The sequence below is a fragment of the Lissotriton helveticus genome, chromosome 10 (genome assembly GCF_964261635.1).
Source record: "Lissotriton helveticus chromosome 10, aLisHel1.1, whole genome shotgun sequence".
Lineage (NCBI taxonomy): Eukaryota > Metazoa > Chordata > Amphibia > Caudata > Salamandridae > Lissotriton > Lissotriton helveticus.
In genome coordinates this window covers 384,766,919-384,789,995 of record NC_136071.1, presented here as the reverse complement: position 1 = coordinate 384,789,995, position 23,077 = coordinate 384,766,919, and the positions used below count along the sequence as shown (strand labels likewise).

Genomic DNA, 23,077 nt, shown 5'->3' with positions numbered 1-23,077 from the left:
CAGGGGGGACAAAGAGCATTCCGGTCGAGTCCCCCGTCCTACCTTGTACGGGGCAGAGATGGCAGCCCCTGTCCTGACTCGGGCAGTGGCCGCGGCATAAAGCAAGGCAGTCCACTTCACAAAACGTTCGCCCAGTCCAATGGCCTCCAGTACCCGGAGGAGGTACGCCCATTCAACGCTGTCGAATGCTTTCTCGATGTCAATCGAAAGGACAGCGGCACCCGGGTGGCCAGCGGCATCGCCCCCCATGACCCGAAGCAGCCGACGCACACAAGTGGCGGTGGTGCGCTGGGGAATAAAGCCCGCCTGGTCGCAATGGACCAAGGCGCGCATGTGGACCAGAAGTCGTGTCGCGAGCACCTTGCTCAGGATCTTATAATCCGTTGTGAGCATGGAGAGTGGACGGTAGGCCAAACGGCAGCCAGCATCTCCGTCACGCTTCAGTAAGGGTATCACTAAAGCCTCACGAGTAGTCGCAGGCAAGACCCCGGTGTCCCAGGCCTCCCGGTAAACCGCCTGCAATCGCGGAATCAGCACATCCGCGTAGGCCGCGTAAAATTCAATCGGTAGCCCATCCGTACCAGGGGTCTTGCGGCGAGCCATGTGTGTGATGGCCACTCGGATCTCTCCTTCAGTGATATCCCCGCCCAGGCGGTCCGCATGTTCCGGGTCAGCTGCGCCGTTAACAGGAACTCCTCCAGCGTCACCGGTGCACATGGCATCCTGCTCCTATAAAGGTGCGCATAGTATGTGAAGAATCGATCGTTGATCTCCGATTGAGTGTAAACCATGTGTCCCTCCGGGGCGGCCAGAGCTACAATCGGGGTACCACGGGTCCCAGGACTGGCCAACCAGGCCAGCAGCGAGCCCACCTTGTCACGCTCAGCATGAGCTCGAACAAGAAACTCCTTATAGTCAAAGCAGCGCAGCTTCTCCATTGCTGTCGCCACTTCCTCCCGCGCGGCCGAAACCGCTCCGTGAGCCTCAGGAGTCACGTGGCCGCGTCGTTCCTCCTCGCGCAAGCGATCCTCGCTTCGCACAACATCCTGCAGGAGGGTCTTACGGACTCCCGCGGTAGCCGAAATACAGACGCCCCGAATTACCGCCTTAAAGGCGTCCCACTCTAATGCCCTACTTGAAGCTGTGCCCAAGTTAGTATCGAAATAGCCTTCCACCCCAGTGCGCACATCAGTCTTAAATGCCGCATCCTCCAACGCCAACGGGTTCAACCGCCACGTCGGGATAGCTTGACGTCGCCGCATCCATTGGACCACTACCAAGCAAGGGTTATGGTCGGATATCGTTTTAGCGAGGTATTTGCTCTGGCGGACTAAGCACTGAACATCCGGTGAGCAGAGAATGCTGTCAAGGCGAACATGCAGAGCGTGTGGGGGGGAGTAAAAGGAAAAATCCCTCTCTGTAGGGTGCTGAGTTCGCCATGCATCAACCAGGTCCCAGCTACTTTGCCATTCTCTCCTACTCTTCGCTAGTCTGTGAGCTGCCGCCTGCGCCAATGGTGGGTGAGACCTATCTAATTCCACATCCAATACAGAGTTAAAATCCCCCCCTAGTAGGACCGTATTGGCTAGGACTGTCGCCAACTTCCCGGACAATCGCGCAAAAAATGCAGGCTGTTCCACATTCGGGGCATAGACGCTGCAAAGCGTCACGTCCCTCCCATCTAGGCGGCCCTGTACTGCTACAAACCTCCCCTCAGGGTCGATCACTGTCACCAAGGGTTGGAAGGTAACCCCCGCCCGCACCCAAATCAAAACTCCCCTCGCAAAAGCCGAGTATATTGTGTAAAACATTTGTCCCCGCCACTTGCGCTGCAGAGCCCGCCCCTCTGTGTGATCAGTATGGGTTTCCTGCAGGAAGGCTACCTGAATCCCCCTACGAACAAGATAGGCATGCACCTTATGACGTTTCAGGATGGAATTCAGTCCCCTCACATTCCAGGTCACACACTTCAGCTCAGGTAAGGTCCCCATTCACAATAGCAAGTACAGTTCCGAATAAAGAAACAATCTGAGGCACACTGACTACACCCCAAAACCAGAACTCTGAGACCTGCCAACAGTCCCGCATCCCACCCATCCCCAGAATAGGCCCCAAACAGTAGAAACCCATCCAAAAGTCAAAACCCCAAGAAGAACAGTCTCTGGTAACTACCAGAGTCCCACAATAGGTGTGAGATAGGGGGGGTGGCTCGTCGCTATTTCCAACGGACCGCAAGCCACCCATACCACCCGACAGGCCCTCCCCAGCGTGCCCTGGGTGTCTAACATCCCCATCCCGTCTATGGCAGGAGCCCCTAAATGCGCCAGGCAGCCGCCCAGCAACAGTACCCTGCCCGCCCGGGTTACATGTCTCCACCCCAAACACAAATCAGGAACACAGCAGCCTATACAATACCACTTTAGGGGGGACATTAGGATCATTCGTCCAACAAATCATCTGCAGTTCCGGGCGTGACATGGGGCGGCCCAGGGCCACCAGCACCCGACTCCTCCAAAGCCGCCTCCTCAGAACCCCCACGGGAGCCCGATTCCACTGCAGACGTCGATCCCACTGCCTTGGAAATGGTAGAGACCGCCCGGAGGGCTTCCCTGCGTTCCAGCTCAGTCTGTGAGACAGAGGGCGTCCGAGCGTTCGGCGGTCGTCTCCTGGGTCTCCTGGGTCTCCTGTTCCGCCTAGGTCTCGGTGCTGCCCTCCGCGGCTCCCCAGAGGTCAGGTGAGCCTCCGCGCCGGTCCTGTACAATTCCAGCCAATCCCACACCTCGTCGGGAGAGTTGTAGAAGGAGGATTTACCGTCCACCATGATCCGCATGCGGGCTGGGAACAGAAGAGAGTAGCAGATACCCTCCTCCCGAAGAGCCTTCTTGACTGCCAGAAAGGTTGAACGCTGCCTCTGAACCTCAAGGGAATAGTCCGGATAGATGGAAACCTGGGCATTATCCACCTTATAGGGGCCCAGTGCTCGCGCCTTTTGCAGGATAAGATCACGGTCCCTGTAGTGCAGCAAGCGCGCCACCACCGGCCGAGGAGGCCGACCCTCAGCTGGGGGCCGAGCCGGCACCCGGTGGGCGCTCTCCAGAGTGTAGAACGGCGTCAGGCCCTCCGGGACCACTACGTCATGCAGCCAGGACTCCAGATAGCCCAACATGTCTGCCCCTTCAATCTTTTCCGGCAGGCCCACCACGCGCACATTATTGCGGCGGTTGCGTCCTCCGCCCTCTGATCCAGCAGGTGCACCCGGCGTTGCACCTCCCCCAGCGAAGCCTCCGCTGCCTTGGCCGTAGGTTCCAGAGCGTCCATCCGAATCTCAGCCTGCTTGACCCTGTCCGCCAGTTTGCCGTGGTCCGCACGCAGGAGCCCCAGACTCGTGGATACCTGACCGATGTCATGGTGCAAGGCCTCTCTAGTGTCGGCGATGGCCTTCAAAATCTGCTCCAGTTGGCCCTGTGGCAGGCCCGTCGCCGAGCCATTGTCCATTGCGGAGTCCTGACTGCTCGCCGCTCCCCCGACAGCATCCGGGGGGAGGTTTCAGGCGCTTCCCCATGAGGGCAGCCGGGCTCAGTTCACCCCGATAGCAGGTGCAGGGCGTCCTCCCAAGCAAATCCGCCGAGGGTGCCCGCTGCGTCAGCAGGCCAGCACACAAGACCGCAAGTTCAAGGTACACTCCTCGTGTCACGCACTTTTCGGCGCCGAGGGCCTCCAAGTCCAGCGGCCCACCACCAGCGCCCGGCCGATGTGCCCCGCAGCCCAGGGCAGAAGCCGCGAGGAGACCCCAAGGGCGAGCCGCTCCTCCGGTCCCAGGAGTAATGCGCCCGGCAGGCGACAGTCAGTGCGTCCCCTGCAGTATGGCGGCGTCAGTGGTGGGCAGCCCCGGTCCCAGCCACGGAAGGGTCAAGGATAAGCACTCCAGGCGAAAGCTGCCCCCGGGGTGTGGGCCCCACCATAAACGTAGGCCCCAGGCCGGGCCCCCAGCTCCCCACGCCAGCAGCAGGTGGTGGGGCACCAGAGGATCGGGCCGCCTCGGGGGCCCGCAGCGCCAGCCCCTCAGTCCTCCCGCCGTTGACAGGGCACTCCGGCTCCACGGGGCAAGTGTCCAGTGCCTACAAAGCACTCGCTGCAAGGCAGTGCGGGATCGGACCCTCCCCGGTCCCGGGTCCCGCGTCCAGCACCCAACAGGCTCCCGGAGCCACAGGATAAGTTCAGCCCCTTCACCTGTTGGCGCTACCAATAAGGCCCCTTCGGTGCACCGCCTCGAGGCCGCCCAAGCTCCGCCGCCGCTGATCGCCCACGAATCCGGGGCTCCGACCTCCTTGTTGGCTAGTGGCCGGCCCGCCCCCACCGCAGGTCGGCCTCCTGCGCAATCGACACCGGGGATGCGGCCGATCACACAGGCCGCAAAAAATGGCCGGCGCTGCCCACGAGACCTCGGGCGCGGCGTGGCTCCACACCGCTACAGGGCCGACCTCTCCGCCACCGATCCAGCCACACTGTCCGCGGGAGGGGATGCGGCGAACTCCAGGGCATCAGGCTCACCAGGATAAAGGAAATCAGGATTAACGGGGAGAGCCGTCTCGGAGCTCAGAGCTCACCCGTCCATTTTCTTCGGCGGCCAAGCCACGCAAAAGCTTCCCTGTGGTTCTCCTATATACTGTTGTATCCATTGTGGCAGTGCCTATGCCATTGTGATAATGCCCATGCCAATCAGTATTCTTCATGTTTAGCATTTTCAAATGGTAGTGCACTGACTTTTGGTTTACATAAATACCAATGGCAATAGTATATATATATGACTGTAAAGGAGAAACAATGATGAAACCAGGTCAGTGAGAAGATGATGTAGAAGGAAAAAACACCTGTTGAATCACGCAAGATTTGAAGCCATTTTTGAAAAAAGAAATCTCAGATCTGATTTGTTTACTTAAGAATTATCGGTATACTGCCAACTAAGCTAAGATATGTCATTTGCATATTGACTATAACCTTTCAGAAACTATCATTATTATTAAAAGAGCAGACACTGTTACAGGTCACGCATGCCCTTATAAATGTACAGGAAAATCAAGGCGTATGATGGATAGCTAGCTTATAGCATATTTTTTCCTGTTGGTCAGAAGGAGCCTCTTGATCAAATGCCTGACTGTTTAAAGGCAAGAAGTAATCTAGTCTACTCAACACATCTGGGGTAAATTGATTTTCAGGTTTTAAAAAACATCACTATTTGTCTGTATCAGATCACAAAATGTAAAAATCTTTCTTTTTTCCAAATAGTAGTTGTAGAATTTGGATATTCTTTAGGTGACAGGCTTTCAAGAAAACAAGCATAATGTTGAAATCCTACTTAAATATTGCAGGAAAAGCAGTGGTGCATAGTGGTGACAAGAGTTCCAAATTCTGGTCACATACCTGCAAAGGATTTTGGCGCTGTATGGGCTTTTCGTTGCTAGTCTGACTACTGGCTGAATGTAAGGAAGTGATGCAAACTGGCCTATAAAAGATCCAACTTAAAAAGGTGAAGAATTGTAGTGTAGTGAGACAGGGATGACGTAGTTGTTTATTTTGGTCTTCTAGTGACAAAATGAGCTACAACTAGCCTCATGGGTGCACTTTTGGTAGGCGAGTGAAAAGAGTTTCCGTGATTCAATCTTGACAGAACAAAGGGTCTACGGGCTTGTTATGTTGTTCTGGAATAAACTGCCTGATTTCCCACACTAGACTCAGTTGGATGCATTGATTATCCTCTATTACATTAATTTGTGGCTTAAGACAGTCTGGAAATCGTCTAAAGCTTGAAACAATCATTTGTATTAAGGCTGTTCCCCTATTTAAGTATCCCCTGTCTTTTCAAATGGGGGTATTCCAAACCAGATGGAATTTCATAAAGGGGTTTCCTGACCGACACAGAGGACATGGTGAACAATCTTATTCCCATGGATAGTATGCATCATACCACATAACAGATAGGCTCCAAGCAACATCACAGGTGCAACATTCAGTGCCACCAAAGTAGTCATTTCCTGCAAGCAGTTGTGGAAGAGGACAAACTTCAACATTCCACAAGCAAATGATTGTCCTTTGCCCCACATTGCTTGGCATCACCAGAGGTCACCCTGGTTGACTTCCAAAGCAAATGGCAGTCCATTACATCAGACAAGTGGATGTTAACTAAAATAAGGCATTATTACTGTATAAAACTGGTGAAGAAGCTGCATACAGTTAAATCAAAACAATAAATGTACACAATGGCCTCATAAATCTACTAGAGCAAATGGTACAAGCGCTGGTGCTCAAATGAGCAATTTAAAAAGTACTGTACAAGGAGGGGAAAGGTTTTTACGTAGTGTTCTGACTAATACCATAATACCAAAGCAGGACATAGCATTACATCCAATCCTGGATTTAGTTTCTTTTTTTTTTTAACCGCATGCGTGCGGGCGGAATTCCGCCCGTACGCTGAGATTTGCGGTATCGCATGTATCATGACGAGCTGGGATCGTCATCAGCGTAGCAGGAGGCTACCTCATGACGAGCCCAGCTCGTCATGAGCGTCGAAGGGGTTAACAAGACAGTCAAAACACAATGATTTCATATGATCGTGTTTGTTACGCCTCAGGCTGCTGTGCAACCCGCAGCGTCTTCATCCTCACCGCCGCGGTTCGTGGCTCAGCCCGCGGCGCCACACGCCTCCTCTTGGGGATGGCACGGTTTCCCGTGGCGGGCTACTATGGCAGTTAGAGCATCCAGGATACGCAATGCGATGCTCTCATCCCTATCGTGGCAGATTGCGGTTCAGCCCGCAGCATCTTCTCCCTTTCGGGCACACTGCGAATCTGTGTGATGGCCCGTTTCTGTGCCTGCAATTTCCGTGGCATGTTACAGTTACAGTTTTGGGACCGCGACCTCCTGAAATGCACCTAGTTTTAACCCAGTATTCTCAGTTCAGGCCTGGGCGGCACATATAATAAACATTCTGATATCCATTCTCCTGCATAGGGATCATATTCTTGCCTGTCTTTTTCCCATGATTCTGCAGTCTTACTCCCAGAAGGCTTTAGGAAGGGATTTGTTTAACCATTCTAAGATGGCACCTTTCCCATCTTTTTCACTGCTTCTTCCCTATCTAAGATAGTGTCTATTCATTTCCTGCCGCATCACTTCCTGTCTATGGGTATATAACGGGCTGAATCTTCCATCTCTGTGTTACACTTCCTGCTCCTGACTGGCATATTTTATTTCCATTGTCTCTTCCTGTTTCTATTTTGGATTCCATTCTGTGTGAGTGTTGTTCAACTTTTTATTCACCTGACTCACAAATGGACCTCAGACAGGTACATTTAGACTGGGGATTTGGCTTTGATTTAGAGGTAGATGATTAAAGAAAATCTTCTGCCATGTGTCAATAGATTAACATTTTTAATAATTGAATTTAGATCTTTCTGGAAGACTTTCTATCATCAGAGAACGGCTTTGGGTGAGGAGTGCATTCGCATAGGCATGTGTGCAAGAAAACTTGCACATGATGTGGTTAGGTGGGTTGTATGTATTGCAAGTATGGTACGACTCAGGCCATGCACTAATTTAGTCTTCTACCTCTTCCAGGACTGACTGGGAAATGACCAGGTGACACTAACTTCAAAGATGGCTGGCCGAGATGAGGATCGTGAGTACCAGCGGTTGGAAGACTTTGAAGAGGACTCTCCTCCTGGAGAGGAGGATCTGCTGGTGCATGTGCCTGAGGGTTTGAAAGGTACTGTTCTTGGGAACGTCAATAATTTAATACTTCTTTAAATAGTTCTTCTAGAAGGATAGATTGATGGCAGCAGCATGTGTTGGTTGGTTGGTTGTTGAAAATACCAAGCTTGTTAGACATTTTGCACTTAGTGCTAGCTGCTCAACAAAGAGCAAAGAATATTCATATGAAACCCTTTTTTTCAGAGTTGCACCTCAGTTGCACATTTGGAGGATAACTCATGCTCCTTTGCAAACTTATTTTACTCTTAAACATTTTCATTGGAATAGTTAAGCTTTGTTTAGCTGTTAGCTCTCGACCCGTGATTCTCCATCTATGTCCTTGTTCATCTGCCTGGGATGAGTCTTTGAGCCTTAATGTCATGTTTTCATTTTTGTGAATTCTCCAGCTGTTTTTCCTTCAGTAATTTCTTTTCTCATTGTGTTAACAGATTCTTGGCACCATATTAAGAATTTGGATAATTTCTTCACCAAGATATCCTTTTGTGTTACTCTTCTGTTAATGAAGGCAGACGTTTGGTGGGTATCAATGATATGGGTTGTGTTGGTGGGGCATAACATTACCACATCAAGGTAATGAACCCCAAAAGCTGTCCTCGTCATGGACCTAGAGTCAGTAGTGCCATGCTCCATCCTGTGTGCTGCTGGTATAAGATACAGGGGCCTGTGGATGATATTTCTCATAATGTTATGATCAGTGACCCTGTAACTGTGCCTTATCCAGTCCCTCTAGTGCTCTTTGTAATACAGTCAAATTCTGCCCACCAGTCTCTCAGAGTACTTTATATAATCCAACCGACACCTTCAAAGCATTGTGCATGTATGTTGTTCCTTTAGTGCTGCTTGTGAGCTGGTATATTTGGACCTCCGGTGAGCCATGCCACTCAGTCCTCAATGTCATGTGCACCTCCTTCCCAGTGCTGAAATATGCTCCGCCTCCCTGGTGCTGTTATGCGCACCCCCCTCCCCAGTGCTGTTATGCGCACCCCCCTCCCTAGTGCTGTTATGCGCACCCCCCTCCCTGGTGCTGTGATGCGCACCTCTCTCCCTGGTGCTGTGATGCGCACCCCTCTCCCCGGTGCTGTGATGCGCGCCCCCTCTCCAGTGCTGTGATGCGCACTTCCTCTCCAGTGCTGTGATGCGCGCCCCCTCTCCAGTGCTGTGATGCACTCTCCCTCCTCAGTGCTGTGATGCGTGCCCCCTCCCCAGTGCTGTGATGCGTGCCCCCTCCCCAGTGCTGTGATGAGCGCCCCCACCCCAGTGCTGTGATGCGCGCCCCCTCCCCAGTGCTGTGATGCGCGCCCCCTCCCCAGTGCTGTGATGCGCGCCCCCTCCCCAGTGCTGTGATGCGCGCCCCCTCCCCAGTGCTGTGATGCGCGCCCCCTCACCAGTGCTGTGATGCGCGCCCCCTCCCCAGTGCTGTGATGCGTGCCCCCTCCCCAGTGGTGTGAAGCACGCCCCCACTCCCCAGTGGTGTGAAGCACGCCCCCACTCCCCAGTGCTGTGATGCACGCCCCCCCTCCCCAGTGCTGTGATGCGCGCCCCCTCCCCAGTGCTGTGATGCGTGCACCCTCCTCGGTGCTGTGATGTGTGCCCCCACCTCAGTGCTGTGATGCCTCACCCCACTCCAGATAGCCCACATTTGGAATAAACTACAGACAGCTCTGAGATCTTTGACAGTGCTCTCCTACTTTAAAAAACAGCTGAAAACTTGCCTATTTAAAATCTAAGCCGCATAGGATGTGCACATGTTAATTGTCATCGCCGGGACACTCTCGAAGGAGTAGCTGTGCGCTAATCAAAAACGGGTCATTCATTCATTCATTCACTCCCAGTGCTGTGAGGCGCGCCCCGTCCCCAGTTCTGTGAAGCGCAGCCCCTCCCCAGTGCTGTGATGCGCCACCCCTCCCCGCCACCCCTCCCCGGTGCTGATGCGCCACCCCACCCCGGTGCTGTGATGCGCCACCCCTCCCCGGTGCTGTGATGCGCCACCCCTCCCCGGTGCTTTGATGCGCCACCCCTCCCCGGTGCTGTGTTGCGCCACCCCTCCCCCGGTGCTGTGATGCGCCACCCTCCCCCGGTGCTGTGATGTGCCACCCCTCCCCCGGTGCTGTGATGTGCCACCCCTCCCCCGGTGCTGTGATGTGCCACCCCTCCCCCGATGCTGTGATGGGCCACCCCTCCCCCAGTGCTGTGATGCGCCACCCCTCCCCCGGTGCTGTGATGCGCGCCCCCTCCCCGGTGCTGTGATGCGCGCCCCCTCCCCGGTGCTGTGATGCGCACCCCCTCCCCGGTGCTGTGATGCGCACCCCCTCCCCGGTGCTGTGATGCGCACCCCCTCCCCGGTGCTGTGATGCGAGCCTCCTCCCCGGTGCTGTGATGCGCGCCCCCTCCCCGGTGCTGTGATGCGCGCCCCCTCCCCGGTGCTGTGATGCGTGCCCCTCCTCAGTGCTGTGATGCCTCACCCCATTCCCAGTGCAGTGATGCGTGCCCCCTCCCCAGTCCTGTGATGCGCGCCCCTCCTCAGTGCTGATGCACAGCCCCTACTCAGTGCTCTGATGCGTGACCCCTCCTCAGTGCTGTGATGCCTCACCCCATCCCCAAAGTTGGTGCATGCTTTTCCTCTTGATGCGTGCCCCTCCCTCTAGTGCTGTGCTGCAACGATTATCCTTCTCTGATGCTGTGACACAAGTTCTTCTAGGACCATGCACTAATGCAATATGAAGGCGTGATATAACCTTTAAGCCTTAGAGATATACCCCAGCCCCCAGATACACATATCCATTACTCTTGTGAACTTTCACAGCGCTGTTGACCATCTTGACACCTTACATAGCATTCGTAATACAATAAAAAATACATTGGAGGCATAAAATGATAAAAATTACAGTTGTGTGCATTAATTTTGAAGGTGCGTTGCTGTAAAATAATTATGTTCCTGTCTCTTCTGATGATAAACACGACTTTCTGTGCTACCTTGGTTACAATTCGCCATGTATAAGGCAGAGTTTTGCCTTTTTTCTTTTCTCACAAGTTTGTTCTCCCAGTTGAAGGTTAGTTAATAGTTTTCCATTTGGCTTCTTGTGAAGACTTATGTAGGAGTGATTCTCAGAGTTTTCTTCTCCCATGTCACTATTGGCATATTATAGCTTCTGAGGATTTCAGGTTGTATTTGTATTGTTTGGCATATAGGTGTTGCTTTTCTTTTCTTATGTCAATCTGCTATTTTCAGTGTTTGAAATCTTGTGCAGGTATTCTCCATGTGCAATAATTTCAGGTTACCCAAACACATCTCCTGTATTTGACTTTTTCTAGTTCCATGCGGCCAAGTGGTGCTCCTGGAGAACCAGCATGGGAGCAAAACATTGGTGGAATTGGTTATTGGGTCTTACGATGTGGGTCAATAAAAGCCATTTGATTCTCCCTTCTTAATGTGGTTTCAGAATCGAAGATGCCCTTTAATTCTTGTTCTTTCAAATCTATTCCCTGCCCTGCCTTTTCTGCACGCCCCTATTTCCTTGATTATTGTACCTGTTCTGGCCAATTCCAGTAGGCATTCTCAATTAAACATTCAGACATTTAAAAGTCTACTGTGCTCATTGAGTTTGCATTTCTCATCCATAGAGTGCCTGCTACAGTATAGTCCTCCGCAAAATGCTCCCCTTGTTCATCAGTTCCTTTAGTAGGAAGAAATGTTACCTTGTACCAGCATAATACAACGTTTTCCTTGACCACTATGTGCACATCTATCACTTTCACCAAAAGAATGGATTTGCCTGTATGGTGCTGTCAGATTTCTTCGAGATGGTGTAAGTATTCATCCTTTCTTATAAATACTTCCTTTATTATAACTGTTTTAACTTTGTGCACTGCACCTTTTTTACTTTAGTTTGTTCATTTCCAAAGTACCAATCCAACAAAGACATTCTGGTCTAAAAGCCCAACCTAATCTACAGTGCGTAGCTGATTCTCAAGATACAGCTTGTAGAAAATAAACAAAACCATCTACTCATACATACATTACACCATGTTGTATAGCAAATTGTATACCTCATTAATAATATAGTCTTGATTTGCTCCTTAAAATAGATATAGACTTCCAGATGGTGTCCGGTCTGAAAGCTCGTCCAAGCAAATCATAATAGTTATTGTCAAATCATTGGGGTACATGAGGTCAGAATGCCCATCCTTAATTTTACGAGGGCCTGTGCGCCAAAACATTGCCACTTTCCTTTTAGGTACGTTGGCAGCATAAAATAAATGTTTTTGTATTGTCAGATCAGTCTAAAAAAAACAAAAAGTCAGATTTCAGGCAATGACTGAATGTGCTGTATGGATATCCCTCTGATAACTTGGTGAATCTCCCTTTATTACTCCTCAAGGGAATATTATGAAGTCAAATGCAAGAAGCCAGTCGTATTGTAACCATAATGCACCCATAGACTTAAAACAACCAGATCGATCTGATGTATTCTCTTCGGAGTTAAATTCTTTTTATGTTAGAATTTGTGGTTATTGTTCAGTAGTGATGTTTTTTGGCTGGATACAGACAACCTACTTATGATCACGTGGTGCGGTCGTACACTCCAATTTCCATATGGGAGGTTGTGTTGCGGTCCGAAACTGGTCACAGCACAAGCTCCAATAGAGAAACAGGCGTGAGTTTGTGTAAATCCCTGCACCCTGTGGCAAGCACCTCATGGTGCCTGCCATAGGATGCAGGGATTTACAGGGGGGCACCACAGGTGCCCCCCAGGCCCACAACCGTAGGCCTAGCAGGCCCACAAAGTCGCTTTCTGACAGCCTTTCTATACTGGAAAGGCCAGCATGGAAAGGCGGTGTGAAACCGACATTATAATCCTAACGCCGTAAATGCTATCCTTAAGAGATTAATTTGCGGTTCCAACTGGTGACTTGAGCCCGTCGGAAGTCCGCGAGAATGACCGGCCAGTTTGACTTCTGACCGCCTACATTGTAATTAGGCGGTCGGAAGTCAAACCAGGGATGTCAGTCAGAGGCTTTCTGACCGACATTATAAATAGGGCCCTAAATGATTCTGAGAAACAAGCTATTTGATCCACCTTTAGGTGATGTTTCAAGGTCTATAAACTGTGACCTACCAAGATTCACATCTTAAGAGTTGTTGGTATGTCCAATAACCTTTGAAAATGCAGAAGGTCTCCAAGTGTTTGTGTTAAATGAAACCTGTTTCAAATATATTGTCCCTTATAGGTCATTCTAATCCAGTGATACTCAAAGCACGGCCCGGGGCACATGAAACCCTCCTGACCTTTAATTGCGCCCCAACAGCAACCCTGGGCTGCTGCTTACTTGACAGAGCAGGAACTTCAGAAAGCTGTGAAACAAACACGCATTCTTTGTTTGCACATGAACTAAGTAGCCGTCAAGAAGAAAAGGTTCTTAGGCAACTTATCTTTAGGAACACCTTTAGCTTTAAAGACATGTTGCACTAAACATTTAACCCTGCAAACTTCAAAAAAGTGTGTTATTAACATGCATAAGCGTTTTACCTTAGTAGATCAAATTATATCACTGCATTGAGAGGAATTTATTAGCAGTGAACATTTTCAAACATGATCTTGAAAACAGATGGCACATTCATGCATCCCCATTCTGAAAACAATGCCATTAATGAACCAAGAGGCAACCCATTTGTCAGGTGCACCTTGTGTGTAGCCTTGGTTGTTATATGATTGTAACAACATTATAGTTTATTAAATAAAACACAAGAGAAGATTTTGTTCAGCACACATCCTGAACTCATAGAATGAAGAAATAGATAATGAAGAAATAGGAGGCAAAGTGAAATTGCCTAGGATCGCACAATTTTGTCAAGTGCGAAAGCAGGGACTGAAACCAAGTTTTCTGGTTTCAGTTTTGCAATTCAGCCACCAGATGATTATCTCTTTCTTCTCATGTTTTACATTAAAAGTTAATGCTTTGACTTTAATTCTTGGTGCATGAGAATAGAGCATTGGTGGCGGACAGAAGTCATGTGAAGGATAAGTTTCTTGTCAACTCCATGCATCTGCTTCGTGTCCCCCTACGCCCACCTTTCATCACCACGACCCTTGCCTTGCTGGAATAAGTGTGATGCTCAAGTATGCCACATGTAGTACCTTGCGGCCCCCGAGGAAATGTTTGCGAGTACCCATGTTCTAATCCATAATTGGTCATTGCTTTATGGAGACCATTTTTCATAAATGTTGGCAGTCATCAGTGTTCCCTTTGGGGATGTGACGACACTACGGATAGAAATCAAGGTATGTACAAATTTAGTAGCAACATAGTGTAGGTGCCCCCAAAGCCCCTGACTCAGTACTTCACTGGCTATGGGCTTCTTGCCATGTTGGTGTACCTATACCTTTCCTCTTATTCCAAACCCAATGACCCCTCTCCCTGGATGGTGTCTGGGGTTAATATAAATGCCAAGGTACCTGTTCAACTTTTGCTGCTTTATCTTCGGAATGGCTCAGCAATATTGGATTTACCCAGTTTCGATTCTTTCTTTTACAGGGTCATAGGAACTATTGGATATGAGAGTGTGATGACATAAGACCACACCTTCAACACCGCTATAGATGTGACTGTTCAGTGCTACAACCATGGGCTTGTGGGACTGAGGGTTTGGCCCAACATCCTTTAATCTCATCACAAAACACGAAAATCCTTGCTCTCTCATTCAAGTTATCTTCACTTTTAGCACCTATGTAACTAGATAATTATAGAACTTGAGGAGGCATGCATATTTGCAAAAAAAATTATTCTGGGGAAGCGAAACAAAAATTCCCAAGAAGTGTAATTGATAAACTTTGGGAGGGCGACAGAGTCATGCCTAGAACGAGTACGGTAGCTTGCTGAACAGGCTCAGCTGATCCCAGCCACAAAATGGTCAGTCTTATCACAGGAATCCTCTCAGCAGCTGGGGAAATAAAAATGCATCTGTATGCTGACAGCATACTAATGCTGCTGATGAACATAGAAACCTAATTTTCTGTCCTCCTAGCTCTGATCACTGCGTTTGGGATTTTCTCAATTTACAAGATAAACTGGGGCAAAAGTGAGGCCCTACATCTTAATCAGTCCACTGTCCCGTATTAGTATTGTTCTCACAATACCAATGCTCCACTACCACTATTAAATACTTGTGGTTCCTGATTGGTAACCACTTGCTTAACACAGGCAAGAAACATATGGACTTCTTGCTGGCAAGACCACTGATAGACTTTGCTAGATGGTCTCACCTAGGGTTATCAGTATGGGGCAGAATACAAACCGTAAACATGGTGACTGCACCCTACTTCAATTATTTACTAGGTAGGATTTCAAAAAGTCTCTCCAAACATGATTCTTGAACTGAACAAAATAACAGACTGTGTTTGGGATGCCCAAAAGCCTTGCCTCGCAATAACCAAATTACAAGCAGAGACAGCCTCAGGAGGCTTACTGCTACTGGATATGTCTCTCTACTACAGGATGCACTAATTAGCTAGCATTCCTGGCTTATCTTTTCTCATTGGATCTAGAGAAACTGAATTGGGTATCCATTAAGTACTAACTCATTGGGAGACCAATCAGCTGTGGTCTGCTTGTTAGAAAGGCTCCGCTGATCCCAACCACAAAATGACCACTAAGGGCCCATATACCAGCATACACTGAGTCACTCCTTGTTCTGCCGACCCTCAACGCTACAGCTCTCCATTCAATGTTGCTAAATACCTCTGCAGCAAACCGGAGACCCAGGGCCAATCAAACTCCGACACCCAGGGGCTTTACCACACGCAGTGCTGGCGGAAACCCAGACATTGGCAGCAGGCCGGATGCATACCGCCTCCCATCAAGCCGCCTTCCCATCTGGCGAATGCACTTACTAGCTTCCCTGGGAAAATTGGGGTGAACAGCAACTGGCGGGTATGGCACCTGGGACCTGCCCAGAGACAAGACATCCTGCCTGGCAGAAGAGGATGAGGGCTACTTCCTCTAGCAGTTCCTGGCTGCAATTTTTAATTGGGCTTGGCCCGTAATGATGACGTCATAAAGATAATACTAAAGTATACAAAAAAGTGCATTTCTTTCTTTGGAAAACATGCCACCTCAGTTTGGACCCAGCAATTTGCAAATCGGTCTTGACCCTGCTCCAATAGGAACAGCCCAATCTGCCAGGCCTTACCTGAACCGGAGCACAAGCCAATCTGCCAGGCCTTACCTGAACCGGAGCACAAGCAACTCAGGATTGATTATACCCTAGTTGGATGTTATCAGCTAGGTATAGCTTGGTTCCAGTTAAACAATATGCATTGGGCCCACGTCTGGGCATCCCTGTCCCACTTAAGGCAAAATATTAAAGTATACAAAAAAAGTGATGGGTAGAATGCTTGAATTAATCTCAGGCACTGATAATTACCAATGGGTGCATCCCAGTCCATTGTTTTTTGCACACCATGCCACCTCAGTTGAGACCCAGCCATACGCAGATCATTCTTGACCCTACTGCAGTGAGAACTGTCCAGCCCGAACTGCCAGGCCACGTCATCTCTGAACTAGAACATAAGCAACCCAGTACCATTTTCACCCTAGTTAGGGCTCGTCAGCCAGGTATAGCTTGGTTCTAGTGACCCAGTGTGCACTTCGTGCTTCAACATCGGGAAGCACTAAAATTCTACTTGGGGGAGACTGGAAGATCATGTTGGACCCAGTCATAGATCATACAGGCCTCCCCAGGAAATTGCTTGCAAAAAAGACAGGATGGCACTTTCAGACGTATTGAATGACCACTTTCTTCTGGACTGTATGTAACATTAATAGAGTGGATGCACTCCCGCCCCATCGTGATATCCCTGAGAGAGGTTTAGGCAAGAAGACTTAGGAAAAATATTCAGAGTCATATTGGAACGGAATACCTGGCACACATGACAGGGACCTATTGGAATCTAGACTCCGCTGTTCTTTTTTCAAACTTCTGTATTCTGTACTGTGGGGAGACTGGAACATCATGCAGATGTGTGGCTTTAGTGTCCGCATTGCTATGGCAATCTAGGATTTGAACCTGCCCATATACACACTACTGCTTGAGCAAAGCTGCACCATGCCAGAAACATCCTTGCCAACACACCTGATTCAGGAGAGAGAATGCCCAGTATTTAAGCCCCCCAAAAATATGAATCAGTAATCAAAGGTGAAGTACTCAAATTATTGATTGGGATGGGACCCTATGGTTAGTCTTATTTGCAAAAGCGTGGGCCCTGATTTAGAGTACAGAGGTAATTTCAGATCTATGTTCAGACACAAATTTGTGCAGGGATCAAAGTTTAGCGCTATTTCCCTAAAGATTTTTAACCTAGTAGCACTTAAAAAAAAAATATTGGGGGCGGGGAAATGCTCGGTAAAAAGGCATACCATGGCGAGTTCAGGTAAATAAATACCCAATGCTTATGTTATGCATCATTCTAAGGTTAGGAACTTGGAGTAGGAGCTATTTCCCACACCAGCTAAATTACTCATTCTGGGTATTTGTACTTAACAGGTGTGTAAATTTACCAGCCTATCTGCCCTACCCCAAACCAATAACTATTCCTCAAAGTGTTCAAAGTCCAATTCCAAGTGGGTGTCCTTTTGCTTAACTGGTTAGATATTTTCAGGATTCACCGGCACAGCGCTTGCGGTGTGCTTTTGAAATTTTATGTAATCAATATACACCTTAAAAGGAGCTTGCAGGCCGCCCTTACTTTTCATTTGTTCGCTTGATTGCCACTTTGTTGTTTTCCTTCACTTTACAGCTACATACTGTGTTTGTGTTTATTCATGCAAGGTACGAATTAAGATTACATTTTCCGTTAGTCTGGTTTTTTTAAGCAATATAAAGAACTGCAAAAAAACGTGCAGTCCTCGCTTTTCCTTTGGGCGAGTGTAAACACAACCAAATCTCTGAAAAAAGTGCAGTTTAACTCCAGATCACACTAGGCGCAGGAGGAGAGAGGTTTTGGTGTTACGGTCAGTGCTGCCACTTTGAAATTGAGGAACCGGTTTCGAGTCTCTGTCTCTCCTCAATAATCTGTGATTTTGGGCAAAGCACTTAATCTCCCTGTGCCTTTAAAAATAAATTAATTCCATCCGTATGTACTGTATCGGATGCTCACGTAGGTCGCTCCAATACATTCAGTGGAACTTGCTTTACGTAAAACTGCAAAATACAAAAAGCATTGGCAAAGCCAATAGGTTTCGCCTCTACAAAATCTGTTGGGTTTGTCAATATTTTTTAGACATGTCACACAACATTGACAAAGACAATAAAAATTGTCATAGGCCACACCTATTGGCTTTTCCAAAGCTTGTTTCAACGTGATCATGCCAGTGGCATTTTCTGGATATGTGTCTCTAGTCAGAGAAGCAGCTCAAGAGATTCCTTTGCAGACTTAGCTTTCCAACCAGGATAGAAAGCTGCATCGCAGCCTTTCAGGACCCCTGGTCCTGAATGTCTAAAGTATCAAGATGTGAGACTGCCTCTTAACGGTACGCACATTTTTAATGTGCTATACATAGTTTGCTTTTCAAATGGAAGAGATTCTGCATATTACGTTCAGACCTTCGTTTCAGCAGTTTACGTACCAGAATAATTTTGAATTCCACTACCTCTGTTGCTCGTTCAAGCCTGGCTTACAATTTTCCATTGTAAATGGTGTGTGTTTGCATACTATATTAAGTGCACTTCTCAGATATCCTTTGTTAAACTATCTGCAATGAAGTGATTACGTTTTTTTTTTTACAAATATATCCGTTAGGAAGAATAGACTAACAGATGAGTTACAGTGATGGTTCATACTAGTGCTCTGCCTCGCGACATGAGGTAAGGTTGGAGAAAGCAACGGTTCTTAATACCATGCTACCAGGCTGTCTGATCGCACGAGGGGAGGTTTGTCTACACAGTAGAACCACATGCGTGCAGTACCCTATGCTGCTTGCAGCAACACCTCTCAATTTTCACTCAGGGGTATTACAACCCCTGAGTGAATATTACATTTCCCTTTGGCACTAACATATGGGTGCTTTCTCTGGGGATGATACCGACATAATTAGGAATGTCAGATATCCCCCATTACTTATGTCCTAATGTAACCCGTGTGTCCTGGATACATGGTGAAACGTTGTTTATACTAATAACAAAGAAGCAAATAACATGGCAACCAACTATAGCTAATGGACTAACTTGAATTTACCTTTGATGGTTGTTATGAATAACGCAAGTATTTTTGTACTTGGCATCTGCTATAAAGTTCTGTTTGGTCGTGATTCCTTCACTCTGGCGACAATATGCACTGATTTGCACTGTCTTCATTGACTATCCTTGTTTTAGATTAATTGTGTTTACTTTGAGTCTGTTTGGAATTGATAATGGTAAAATATATTTTTAATATATGCAAAACTTAGAAGTGTTTGCCTGGTCCTAATGTGGAGGGTTGAAGAAAAAGTCAAATCAAAGCATTGATTGCATGAGGTCATTCTGCCTCTTGAATGTATATCTTGTGAAGTGATACCAATGAGAGCAACTGTTCTGATTAATCTCTATCCACCAAACCGCTCTCCTCTCCGCAGCTAATTAATAATAATAGTCTTGGAACGTACACATACGTTTAGGATTCCCCTGAGCTCCCAAACCACCTTTGAGGATACCCCCAGATTATTTTTGTCTGTTTACAAATATGGATGTATCGCTATTTATATAGCGTGAATCTAGCTTTGAAGTAACAGAGCGCTGTTCATTTGATAGGGGGTTGGGAAACGATGGTAGATCATGTACATCAAGTGAGGATTGTACTTCTCACATATTTAGGCACAGGAAGATTAATTGATTTGCCCAGAACCACAAATATGGGTCGAGTGCTGAGGCCATGATTCAGACCTAAGTCCCCAGATTTCAAAGGCGGCAGCTTCAGCCACTGGTCACATCATCATCACCTTATCATTCCTTTTGAACACTTTAATAGAAACATTATATTAAGCACGAGGAAACATCAATGGAAATAGAGGATTTAAATGGTGTAATAATGTGAAATGTTGAAAAGGTTCTTTGTTTTATTTAAATGTATGAAGAAGTTCGGTATTAACTAGGCAGCCAGTTAATAAAAGTGGCATGATCTACTTATTTTATTTATTTTTATGAATTATAGTAGACAGTATTGCTGTTACAGCAGCCCCAGGTGTTAAAATAATGTACTTTGGTGATGATCTTTTTGAGAGCAATTCTTTAATGGGGATGCCCTACTTAAGAGAGGACTGCTAAATACAATACCTAGTAATGGCTAGCAGAAAAAGTCAAAAGCTGTCTCTTAGCTATTTGAATATGTGACATGTCTTATAAAGAAGATCTGCGATTACTATTCAATGTAAAGAGTAAATGGTAAGCTTTCTCATGGTTGTCAAATGCCCGCATGTTACCAATACTGAATATGCAAAGATGGTGCTAGCCCATTAAATTCTGTTTCCAATATGGACCAAACAACATGTGTTTGATCCTCTTCATTTCCCAGAACGTTTTGCAATGGCAAGTTCATGATAGTTGACGCATGTTGTACAAGTTGCCGCAACCCTCCGTATGGGGGCACCCATGCTGGAGGATCTTTTAGTCCTCTGTAGGCCTGTTGTTCAAATATATAGTGCAAATGTTTCTGACAATGCTCAACTTCTTGTAAATGGTAATGATTTAGATAGCTGTAAACACATTACATATTCTATTTACGCGTGTGTGTGTGTGCGCACGCGCAGTTAGAGGATCCTTACTTTCAGTGATGCAGCTCCTTGTCTGCGAGGGAGATAATTATTCCCCCTTTGCTTATTATTTCTCTTTGTGTTTTGGGTGGGTCACTCCTGCAAACGTTGTTTCTTACTTTTAGAATATCTCCAGATGCTTAACCGCGTAATTGTTTTAGTTAGATTCTGCTTTTGATTGAAGAAGGCATCCCATATTCACTGCTTCATATTTTGGTTGAAGGTTGTTTATGAGCCATTCTTCTTTTGTTATTTTATTTTTAACCGTCATTTTGGGGGATATTTTCGTTGTGTTCACCTATTGATAGTCTCTACTCTGTTTTGGGGGAAGCTTGAGTCCTAGCGAGTCTTCTATTGTTGGTCACTACTCTCTGATTTTAAGGAAAGGATGTCTCTGAGGTTGTTATCTACAGGCGATCACAGCTCTTTGTTTAGGATTGTTTGTTTGTCCTTTGCAGACAGTTTGTCTTTGTTGTGACCTTCACCACCTTCCTTTTCTGCTGTGTGGAGTATGACGTGCTCTTTGCCAACAGACCTGTGAACCACACTCAATCTGCCACATCCCCTGAACGGAACAAGGTGACGCTGACAGATGCCATCCTCCCATCCCCGCAGTGTGCCAAGAGGTAATGTCGGTGTGTGATTATAGTTGTGCTCTGTGTGTAAAATACTTTCCGCTTCAAGGAAACCGGTGGTGTTCTTTCAGGGATGGCCTACTCTATACTCTTAGTTAATTTAGAACAAAGTGTAGACAATTTCTATATGGTATTTGTTGTTTTATGCCTATATTGTTCAGGACTGAAGCAGTTTAAATCTATTAGCTCAGAACTGAAGTGGTTAGGTCTGATATGATTAAGCTTGCTTGCTTGATAACTTTTATTTCGGTCGAAAGACCATAAAAAGTGCATATAAAATACATCAGCACAAACATTAAAACAATAAATAATCATACAATGTTTAAGAAGGAATTAAACTAGAAGTTATCGCAATACAAGACATTAAAAACGATCTATACAACAATTAAGTTAAAAAGGTTTGTCTCCTACGCCACATGTTGAATAAATAACGAGAGACCGCAAACACAATGGGAGGATGAGTATCATGAGTCAATATCCTACAGGCCTGTGTGAAATGCAAAAGTCCCAAGTTCTTGCAAATAGGTGTCAACCAGATTTTTCGAATTGCAGAATAGGCAGGGCAGAAAAATAATACGTGGGTTACATTCTCAGTTTTATAGCTACATGCAGGGCAAACTTCACTGTTAGATTTTGACCATTTAGATGTAAAGGACCTAATGGGAAGAGTGCCATGCCTTAACTGTAAATATAGCTTTCGAGCAACTGGGGGTTCAATTAAATCCATGAATTCCTCGACTTTAGATTCTGGTTTAACTAGAAGGAACTCAGATGTCAACCTGCCCAGTGATGCAGAGCTCATTAATGTTTGGTAGTTTAGCAAACGTATCTGAGAGATGAGTTCATTCTTAGATATCCCGCGGCAAAAGTTCTCAGGGGTTTCCCACAATTCAGGAAAACCTAAGCGGGTACTAACAGACAAACTAGGGCTGACGACTCATGTTGGACACCTGATCACCCTACTGACTTTCTTCTCTCTGGCACATACTTTGAAAGAGGAGAGGCCTCAACAGTGTGACCCCAGGAGAACCTTTATTTTCTACATCAATTATACCAAAGGGACACCATGTGGGTGAGCAACTCTTCATGGGTTTTGCTGATGCTAATGAAGGAAAGGCAATACAGAAGCGGACTCTGTCTAAGAGAATAATCCTCTGCAAAAATATGTGCAACGCATTGGTCAAGAGGGAACCTCCCTGAATGGCTATGGCCCTATTCCTCCAGTGCTAAAGCCACCGAAATTGTGTTGGCAAAGGGAGTGCCTTTCTTGCCCCTTTGGTCTTGTAAGGCTTTGTTTGACACCACCTCTCAGATCCTATGCCTTCTGCCGCTATGCTTTCATATTAATTGTACAGATGAGGAGTCTGTGGTTAGAAATATTCATCAGAATAACAAGTTACCTTCAGTAGCACTCTTTCTGGTGGATACGTTTATCTAACTGCAGATTTCTCACCGACCTTCCACCTCCCTCTTCTGAGAACTGGCACTCTGCACATTGGAATATGGTTCCTAGTTACATCTTGGCAAACTCTCTACAGTTTTTCTCCGCCGCTCGCAAACCCTGAGAAGTGTTTTTCCCCCTGACCGCGCTACTGGAGTAGCCTGTACCCAGCGCTGTTGCAGCTCACCAAATCACCAAGGACTACTTTGCTGCTGTGGCCGCAGAGGAGGGAGAGGCGCCGGCCCCGGGACTGCGAGGACCAGCATTCACCACCTGCAGCTGGTCCTCTTCCCGTGAGTGCCGCGCCCCCTCCCAGTGCCACGCCCTGCAAGAAAGTGCTCAACTACTCGCGGCTCCCGCTTCGCGGGCGCCGCTCGCAAACCCTGAGAAGTGTTTTTCCCCCTGACCGCGCTACTGGAGTAGCCTGTACCCAGCGCTGTTGCAGCTCACCAAA

General features: G+C 47.5%; 1 protein-coding gene across 3 annotated transcripts in view; it reads left to right on the top strand.

Annotated features, from left to right (window-relative positions):
• The window catches only part of ATG9B (autophagy related 9B), a 282,068-nt gene that overhangs the window by 61,021 nt on the left and 197,970 nt on the right, over positions 1–23,077 (top strand). For 2 of the 3 annotated variants that reach the window (XM_078662774.1, XM_078662775.1), the window contains exons 2-5: positions 7,615–7,762; positions 8,196–8,243; positions 11,513–11,573; positions 21,006–21,173. In XM_078662774.1, the coding sequence (XP_078518900.1) occupies positions 7,654–7,762; positions 8,196–8,243; positions 11,513–11,573; positions 21,006–21,173 (386 nt within the window). In that variant the 5' untranslated portion in view covers positions 7,615–7,653. Of the gene's footprint in view, positions 1–7,614; positions 7,763–8,195; positions 8,244–11,508; positions 11,574–21,005; positions 21,174–23,077 lie in introns of all 3 variants that reach the window. The other variant, XM_078662776.1, reaches the window with a different exon arrangement.